At 67.7% G+C, this 9,373-nt stretch overlaps 1 protein-coding gene and 1 long non-coding RNA gene across 5 annotated transcripts in view; both read left to right on the forward strand.

Annotated features, from left to right (window-relative positions):
- The window catches only part of FRAS1 (Fraser extracellular matrix complex subunit 1), a 112,270-nt gene extending 110,494 nt beyond the window's left edge, over positions 1 to 1,776 (forward strand). For 2 of the 4 annotated variants that reach the window (XM_082050618.1, XM_082050621.1), the window contains 2 exons: positions 541 to 687; positions 1,249 to 1,776. In XM_082050618.1, the coding sequence (XP_081906744.1) occupies positions 541 to 687; positions 1,249 to 1,773 (672 nt within the window). In that variant the 3' untranslated portion in view covers positions 1,774 to 1,776. The other 2 variants (XM_082050619.1, XM_082050620.1) reach the window with 2 other exon arrangements.
- Positions 1,777 to 2,529: 753 nt separating this feature from the next.
- LOC309439155 lies at positions 2,530 to 4,401 on the forward strand. The gene is made up of 3 exons (XR_014183929.1): positions 2,530 to 2,544; positions 2,639 to 3,454; positions 4,149 to 4,401. It is a non-coding gene; the product is annotated as an uncharacterized lncRNA (long non-coding RNA).
- Positions 4,402 to 9,373: the final 4,972 nt, after the last annotated feature.

Genomic DNA, 9,373 nt, shown 5'->3' on the forward strand with positions numbered 1-9,373 from the left:
TAAGTGTTCCGCTGCCACAGAACCAGCGTGTGGAGCGTTGCGTGCGCTCGGGGCCGCACAGGCCTGGTCTCTGGGGCTCTGGCTGCCCCAGCAGCCCTGGAACTGAATGGCGTTCCTGCCAGCCCGGGAGAGCATCGCCAGGCAGGACACGGGGCGCGGAGCACAGGGACCCTGAGAACAGCAGCGCAGGGAGAGGGGAACCAGGGATGGACCGAGCCTGCACAATCGCCCTCGATCTGCTGGTGCCGTGGCTGGGAACGGACAGGGCTGGCCGCCCGTAAAGGGACATTTATTTACCGGTTACGCAGGAGTTCTCCCTCCCTGTATAAACCACCATCAGCCCGCGTCCCCGCCGCAGCCCCGTTACCCCCCCAGAACGAGGTGCCGTTCCCGGTGTCGGTCGGTTTGGCGTTAGCACAGCCGAGCGGGCTGGTCACACCCGTCTCTATGGTCAGTTCTCCGGCCTGACACACTCAGCGCTGAACCAGCGTGAGATCGTGCGGGTCACAAGCCCCTCGTCCCGCCGCTCTCTGGTGCCAGGACCGAACGCAGCCCGAGGCGACCGATCGGTATTTCCACGACGTGCCTTTCGACGCCCACTTCGCTTCCGACCTGGCCGAGTTCCGCTCCGTCAGCAGCGCGCCCGGAGTCGACGGCTTCACGCTCAGGGTGGACGCTCTCTACAAGGTCCGTGCCCAGGGGTTTCGGGCCCCAAAACTCCCGTTTCTGCCCGGGACGCCCCGGGTTCATCGGTGAATGGCGGGCGCCGGGCCCCACGCTGCCCAGAGACACCGAATCCGCGCTGGGGAGGCTCTGGCAGGATTTTATATCCCGATTTCCCCAGACGGGCCGTATTTGTCCCCCAGTGGCCTGTGTCTGTTGCACCGTAAATTAACAGCGGAGCCAGGTACCAAACAAACTCTAGCACGGGAAACAGAGGTGAGGAGTTTATTCTGGTGATGAAGGTGGTTTGTTCTTTGAAAGCAGTCGGGAAAGGAGCTCCTTAGCTACGCTTTATTAACGTTCCTGAATTGATTAGTGCAGTTTCCAAAGACAGATGAGAAGGCTGAACACCTCACTTGGTGATGACCACGATTGCGGGGGCTCCAAAACCACCCCGAGCTGCTCTGTTGGTGTTTGCAGCAGCCAGTAAAGGGGATGAAGGAGTCACCAGCTCCACCTCGCCCCAGCAAACCCGCTTTCTCCCAAGGCCCCGTTAGAATTTGCTGCCCGCTTGTGTCTGTGCAGGTGGAAGCCGGACACCAGTGGTACCTTCAGGTCATCTATGTGATCGGCCCGGAGAGCATCGCGGGGCCCCGCGTGCAGCGATCGCTCACCCGCCGCTGGACACGCGGCCGCCGGGACGCGGCGCTGGACGACCCCTTGATCTACGACAACGACGGCGACCAGGTCAGGAACGGCACCAACATGAAGCCGCTGACGCTGCAGAGGGAAGAAGCCGCCGCCGCGGCCTCCGCGTCCCCCGCCGGCGCGTCCCTGGGCGGCGCGTTGGCCGCGGCGCTGCTGCTGCTGCTGCTGCTGCTGGCCGGGGTTTGCGTCCTGGGCGGGAAGCGCCGGGGGCTGCGGAGGAAGCGGGAGCAGCGGCCCCCGAGCCCCGAGCGGGAGGGCGGCCGGTTCTGCACCGTGAGACACGGGAACGGGACCGTGCGGGGGGACCCCGGGGGCGGCTGCGCGGGGAGGGGCGGGAAGGGGCAGCGGCCGAACGGGGGAGACAAAGCGCAGAACGATCTGCACGATGGGACAGAGGTTTAACGCAGCACCTGCTGTGGGTTGGTGAGAAACGCCTTTTATAAATTGTGAAAAAAATAAAAGACTTTATAAAAAGGTAAGAAAAGTTGTGCTGTTGTTTCGATGCTCTGGGGGAGGGCAGAGCGACTCCAGCAGCGGCCCCAGGGCTTTGGGAGCTCTCAGCAGCCCCGGGAAACCCTCGTTTAACACCCGAGACGCGGTGTTTGCCGCAGAAAATGCGGCAGAACCGTCCAGAAAGGCCAAGTGCAGCCCTGGGGCTGGGGCTGGGAGGTTCGTTTTGGGGCGGGGGCGGCAGCGACAGGAGTTGTCCCACGAGGGGGAGAGTGAAGCGGGAGCACGAAGCGGGGCTGCCCGGGGGTCGTTCCCGTGTGACTCCCCCGTGTGCCAGTCCCGGCCCCGCTGTCCCTGCCCCGGCTGCGGTGCCGCCGAACGGACACGAGATGGCGCTGCGCTCTGCAGGGCCGCGCGGTGTCCGCCAGGCGGCGCCATCCCGGGCTGCGGGGGGGGCGGGACCGAGTGAGAGGGGGCGGGACCGAGAGAAGAGGGGGCGTGGCCGAGATCAGAGGGGGCGTGGCCAACCCGCTCGGCCGCGCCCCGAGCGCAGCTGAGCCCGCAGCGGGGACGCGGTGACCGGTTTTCACTGGGTCGGTGCTGGTGCCGCGTTTGTTCGGTGCGTTCCCCTGTGTGTCTGGTTGGTGTTGGTGCCTCGTTGGTTTCACGTCAGCGCAGCCGAGCCCGCAGCGAGGACGTGCTGGACACGGACGGGGCGCGAAGGTGCGTGGGGCCGGGGGGCGGCTGAGCCTGGGGGAGGGGACACCCCCGGTTGGGGGGCGGCTGCTGAGGCTGAACTCGTCCCCTCTCTCCGCAGGAGCTCCAGGTGCCTGCGAGCAGGTCCCGGACAGAGGCAGCGGCGGGCAAGGGTTAAAACCTACAATGGCTTCGATAGGGGGTGGTGGAAAGTGTCCGCATGTCGCCGTGGTCCTTACGGGTCCCTCTTGTCAGCAGCCCGGGGCGGGGGGGTCAGGCCGAGCCGTGCCCTGAGCTCCCCCAGCCCATCCCACACCAGCGACTATTCCCAGGCACCTTGCCCCCCCCCCCCCCTTCCCCGATGCGGGGACCCGGGTTCTCCCCCCGCCAGGTGAACGGGACACGGGAAGGTGTCACCGGTACCGGGGGCTGCTGTGCCGCCCCCTGCGCTCTGCAGTGCCGCGCTGTGTCCGCCAGGCGGCGCCACTGTGCGGGAGAGAGGGGCGGGGATGAGGGGGCGGGGCCGAGCGGGGCGGGGCCGAGAGGGGCGGGGCCAAGCCGCGCACGGCCGCGCCCCGCGAGCGCAGCTGAGCCCGCGGGGACGTGACGCGGCGGCCCCCGAGGCTTCAAAAGCTCCCCGGGCCGGCAGGGGGCGCCGCTCCGGCGGGCGCACGCGCAGAGGCGGGAGCGGGGCCGGCGGGAGCGGGTCCCGGTGCGGGCTCTGCCCGGCGGGGGCTCTGCCGGGCCCGGGGCAGCTGCTGCCGGGGGAGCTGCCTTCCACTCGGCGGGGCCGCGGGGCGGCTCTGGGCCCTGCGCGGAGCCGGGCTCGGGCCGGAGCCCCTTTGGTCCCGGTCCCCAGCGCTGCGGCGGGAGCAGAGGCTCATCCCGGCGCCGGGCGAGGAGCCCGGACGGCCCCGAGGCGGCGAGGACGTGCCCGGTGAGTGTCCCGGGGGCTCGGGGAGCGGGTCTGTGCTCGGGGCTTCGCCCCCCGTCCTGCTGCGGGCCGGGGAGGGGGGTCCCGTCCCCCGGCAGGGCTCCCCCGGGGCTGGAGGCTGCTGGGGGTGCAGGGGGGGCCCCGCGGTTCTGAGCCGGGGCCGGGCCGGGCCGGGGGGTGTTCGGGGAGGCGGCAGCGGGCGCTGGGGGGTCCGGCCGGAGCCGCTGGCCCCGCTGGGCTGGGGGGGCCGGGGGGTTTGGCCGCGGGGGTTTCTGCTCCAGCTCGGCCTGGGGGGCCGGGTCGTGTCCCCGTTTGGGGGGTTCTGCACCCGGTTTGTTCTTAGGGGGGCTGTGCTTTGGGGGTCTGCACCTTTGGTTTTTTGGTTTGTGCCTCTTTGTTGCTGGATTGTGCACCCATTGTGTTTTGGGTTTCTGCACCTGTTGTGTTGCAGTTTGATCAGCTGTGGCTCTTTGGTTTCTGCACCTGTTGGTTTTGTTGCCCCCATATTAGTTGGTGTGTGCAGCTGTTTTATTGGCAGTGACCACTTTTTATTGGGTTTGTGCTGGTGCCTCCTCTGTTGGGTGTGTACCCCACTTGATTTGGTGTGCACCATTTATTATTCACTTTGTGTTTGTGCCTTTTGTGTTTCACGTGAAGTTGAGTTCTGGTTCCAATTTCTCTCTCTGGTTTCTTTCAGCTCCAGCCTGTGCAGCTTCAAGCTTGTTTGCGGTTCCAGCTCCTCTTCAGCTGCTCCTGGTTCCAGTTGTTGTGCAGCTCCAGCTCCAGTTCAGCTCCAGCTCCTTGTGCTTCCAGCCCATTTCAGCTTGTGCTTGTTCCACTGAGCTTGGCCTTGTTCCAGATCGTAAATCAATCACTGTCACAAGCTGCTTATGAATATGACCTGTCATAACTAATCATGAATAAAGATGAACTAATTATCTAATAACTAGTCCAGTGGTTGAACAGTCCTTGAATAAAAAAGGGGGGAAAAATCACTTTTCGCGCCAGAAACTAAGTCGAACACCTGAAACGGCCTGGTGCAGGCCGGCGTCCCAGCGTTTGGGGGCCAGGGCGTCCGGACCCCCCCCTCCGGAGGGGGTCCCCCTGCCTGGCCCCCCCTCTGCCTCCCCAGCCTCCCACTGCTGCCCACCCCCCTCCCCTGCCCAGCGCCCACCAGCCCCTGCCCAAGGGGCCAACCCGGCCCCTGGCTCTGAGCCCAGGAACAGCGACTGGGTCTCTGTTCCTGAGCCCAAAGCCCAGGCCTGGGCCCCAGGAGCCCCTTTCCCAGCCCCGAGAACGCAGCTCAGGCTCCGTGCTCAGGGCTGGGAAACGCCCGGGGCTCCAGTTGCACAAGCACCCACGGAGCCCGCAGCCCCAGCGAACCCAACCCCGTGTGTGATGTCGGTAGCCCCGGCGGTGTCGGGCGGTGCTTGAGAACTGGCTGGGGGGACCCGCGGAGCGGGCCCGGCCCCGTGTGGCCGCGGGCGGCTCGGGCGGGGACGGGGGGCGCCGGGCTCCGGCCCTCCGGGCTTTATTCCGCCCCGGCGCCCCGAGCCCCGCGGCTGCGGCTGCTGCTCCGCGGAGCCGCCCGGGCACCGGCTGCCCTTGCCCACCCGCCTCCGCCCCGAGAGCCCCCGGGGCCGCGGCCCCTTCCCCGCTGCCCGGCCCCGCGCTCCCAGCCCCGACCCCCGGCGCGGCCGCGCCCGGGCCGAGCTCCCCGCACCTCACCTGGGCCCCGCCGGGAGAGCCCGGACCGGCCGCTGCCGCCCCCGCACGCACCGAGAAACCGGAACCGACGGAACCAAGCGCCTTAAATACCCTCGGCCCCGCCCCGCGCACGCGCCCCGGGCCCCGCCCGCCCCGCCCCTCACACCTGTGCTGGCCCCCGCCCCGCGCATGCGCCACGACGCCCCGCCCCTCGCACCTGCGCTGGCCCCGCCCCGCCCAGGTGCGCTGCATTTCCGGCCCGCCCCGCGCACGCGCCGCCTCTTCTTCCGGCAGAACCGCGGCGGCTCCGCTCCAGGCGGACGCTGGTACCGGACCGGGCGCTCCGGGGGAACCAGCGAGCGGGACGCGGCGCTGCAGCCCCGGCCCGGGGGCGGTGAGCTTGGGCTGCGGCTGCAACCGGGGACGGGGCTCGCGGGGACCGGGGCTGCGGCCCTGCAGGGGCTGCTGCCGGCCCGGGACTTGGTGTCCGCCGCTCCCCGCGCGGCCGGGGCCGGAGGGTTCCGCTCCCCCGAGCTCCCGGAGCCCCGAGTCCGGCCTCCCCGGCCCCGGCCCGGCGGGCAGGAGCAGGAGCAGCAGCGCCGGAACCGAGCCGGGAGCTGCCGGAGCTGCGGAGCTCAAGTCCCGCGTTCCCCCGCGGCTGCTGCCGGGCCGGGCTGCCGGGGACACCCCGGGAAGGCTGGAGCCACCGGCGGCCCTGGGGCTGCCCCGGCACCGGCTGCCCGGACCCGCCGCACAGCTCGGGGCCAACGGGGCCCAACGGGGCTCCCGAACACCGACCGGGGAGGGGAGGGGAAGGGAGGGGACGTCTCGGCTCTCACAGCCCTTCGGGCCCCGCCCCGAGGGGGCTGCGCCCGCCCCGGACACACCCGGGGGGCTCCGGGCTGAGCCCCGAACAAAACCGGCCAAAGGAGCCGCGTTTCAAGCACCCGAAACACAGGACTCGGTGTCTGACCCATCAGCGGCCACATGAGCCTCATTGCAACCACAGCAACAGGGACTGAGTCTCCTCCTCCAGCCAGAACTGCCCCAGTGACACGGGTTCCAGCCCTTCCACACACAGCACTTGGTGTCCAGCCCCTCACAGGCCAAATGAGCCTGGTTGTCAGTCACCAACACCGAATCAGCCTCTGGGACCCAGAGCCACGACTTAGTCTCTTTTTTAATCAACACCACAATACACAGCCCTGGGACCCAGATCCACGACTTAGTCTCTGTTTGTGAGCCCCCTCAATTCCCCACTTAGTCTCTGTTTGTGAGCCCCCTCAATTCCCGACTTAGTCTCTGTTTGTGAGCCCCCTCAATTCCCGACTTAGTCTCTGGTTTGTGAGCCCCCTCAATTCCCGACTTAGTCTCTGGTTTGTGAGCCCCCTCAATTCCTGACTTAGTCTCTGGTTTGTGAGCCCCCTCAATTCCCGACTTAGTCTCTGGTTTGTGAGCCCCCTCAATTCCCGACTTAGTCTCTGGTTTGTGAGCCCCCTCAATTCCCGACTTAGTCTCTGTTTGTGAGCCCCCTCAATTCCCGACTTAGTCTCTGTTTGTGACCTCTCCAGTTCCTGACTTAGTCTCTGTTTGGTGAGCCCCTCAATGCACAACTTAATCTCTGAGCCCCACATTCATGACTCAGTCTCTGTGACCCCAATTAGGACATACTCTGTTTGTGAGCCCCCTCAATTCCTGACTTAGTCTCTGTTTGTGAGCCCCCTCAATTCCTGACTTAGTCTCTGTTTGTGAGCCCCCTCAATTCCTGACTTAGTCTCTGGTTTGTGAGCCCCCTCAATTCCCGACTTAGTCTCTGGTTTGTGAGCCCCACGATTCACAACTTAGCCTCTGTTTGTGACCCAGATTCATGATTTAGTCTCTTTGTTGTGGGCCCCACAATTCACGACTTAGTCTCTGTGAACCCAGCTCACAACTTAGTCTCTGTTTGTGAGCTCTCCAGTTCCTGACTTAGTCTCTGTTTGGTGAGCTCCTCAATGCACAACTTAATCTCTGAGCCCCACATTCATGACTCAGTCTCTGTGACCCAAATTAGGACTTAGTCTGTTTGTGAGCCCCCCCAATTCACGACTTAGTCTCTGTTTGTGAGCCCCACAATTCACACCTCAGTCTCTGTCCCTGAGCCCTCCCTCTGTCCCAATGCACCCGCTGTCCAGCCCCAGCTGCAGGACTTGTCTCTGTTCCTCCCCCGGGCAGGACGGGCTCTCCCTTCGCTGGAGGTGCCGGGGCACAGCTCAGCCTCCCCCCGGGCGCTGAGCCCCAACCCACCCGCCTCGGGCTCTGCTTCCCAGCCGGGCTGAGCCCCCAGCAGCCCCAGCCGCTCTCCGGCCCTGGAAACGGGGGACTGGGGCTCTGAGCCCCCGGCCCGGCCCGGGGAGCCCGGCTTTGGGCTGCCCCAGCCCTCGGCTCTGCCCCTGCACCCCCAGGGAGCTCCTGTCCCTCGGCAGCCCCCGCAGCTCCTTCTCCATCTCACAGCCCAGCTGCTGAGCCCCCGAAGCGCCCAACAGCCCCAACCCCGCGTGTGCTGTCGGGGCCGGGAGCCCCGGCGGTGTCGGGCGGTGCTTGAGAACTGGCTGGGGGGACCCGCGGAGCGGGCCCGGCCCCGTGTGGCCGCGGGCGGCTCGGGCGGGGACGGGGGGCGCCGGGCTCCGGCCCTCCGGGCTTTATTCCCCCCGGCGCCCCGAGCCCCGCGGCTGCTGCTCCGCGGAGCCGCCCGGGCACCGGCTGCCCTTGCCCACCCGCCTCCGCCCCGAGAGCCCCCGCTGCTGCCGCTCCCCGGGCCGGTCGGGCCTCTCACCTGGGGCGGGCGGACTCGGCCCCTCCGCCGCTCCGAGCTCCCGCCGAACGGCCGGGCCGGTCCCCCCGCCCGCGGGGCCGCCGCTGCCCCCGGGGCCGCAACCACGACCGCAACCTGAACCCGCTCGGCCCGGAGCCGCGAACACAATGAACCGGGGACGGCGGCCGCCAGCGCACTGAACTCCTCGGCCCCGCCCCGCGCAGGCGCCCTGGGCCCCGCCCCGCCCGGGGAAGGAGGCTCCGCTGGGGCGGAGCTGGGGGCGCGGGGGCGTGGCCAGAGGGGTCCGGCCCGTTGTCCGCGCGGTCCCGGTGCCCGCCCGCCCAGCACCGGCAAACCCCGGCGGCGGGGGGGGCACCGACCGACCCCCGAGCCCGGCGCTCCGGCCCCCGCGGGCTTGTGTGTCTCCCCGAGAAGGGAGCGAGTCCCCGCGGGCAGGGCTGGCCGGGCGTCCCTCCCCGCTGGCTCCGGGGCGGCCCTGCCCCGCTGTGCCCCGCGGGAGTCCCGCTGTCCCCCGCTCCGCTCCGGGGGGTCCCGGTGTCGCCCCGCTCCCGCGCTCAGGACAACACGAAGCCGGAGCGGGCAGAGCCCCCCGGCCGTCCCCGCTGTCCCTCCTCACGTTCCCCGGCACAGCCGACGGTCCGTCAGCTCCCGGCTCTGCCGCAGCCCGGGTCCCCCATCCGTCCCCCTCATTCCCGGATCACCGGCGCCGGGACGGGTCGCTGTTCCCGGGAGGAGTCCTCCTGCGCTGCCTGACCCGTCCCCCCGTGTCCTGCCCCAGGGCTGTTTGTGCTGGAGCACCACAGCCTGCCCCACGCCAGCTCGGCTTTCCTGACCCCGGAGCACCTGGCAGGATCCAGTTCGACCTGCAGCTGCTGTGGAGCGCTCAGACCTTCGACTCGCCCTCCCAGCTCTGGAGAGCGACCGGCTCCTGCAACGGGTGAGGCCAGCGGGTTCAGCTTCGGAAGCGATTATGTGCGTGTAATTAACCGAACCCAGAGCATCCCTGTGGCCCTGGAGCAGCCGCGGGCACAGCAGTTGTGTGGCTGCTCGGGAACCGGCCCGCGTTACAGACTCGGAGAAAAAAACCCTTCGTTGCGTTGTAAATGCGCTTTTCTAGTTAAGCCGGGGCAGGTGGACACCAGCGGTGCTGATGTGTTCAAGGTCGTTTTGCCGTCAGCAAGTTAAAAGTGGGATTTTGCGTCCACAACTTAATCAGTAGCGCTGTGCTTGGCGGAGGTCGGTGTGTTAAGAAAGTTTGGTTCAGTTTTAGAAGCAATTCCTTTCTCTGAGTTCTGCCCGTGTCTGTTTCTTCCTTCAGTCCCGCTGCTCGCACAGCGGCTCAAATTAACCCCGCGGGTCACGTTTGTCCGTCCCGCATCTGCTGGAGCGGACGGACGTTT

Source organism: Streptopelia decaocto (assembly GCF_964273445.1).
Source record: "Streptopelia decaocto genome assembly, chromosome: 4".
Taxonomy (NCBI): Eukaryota; Metazoa; Chordata; class Aves; order Columbiformes; family Columbidae; genus Streptopelia; species Streptopelia decaocto.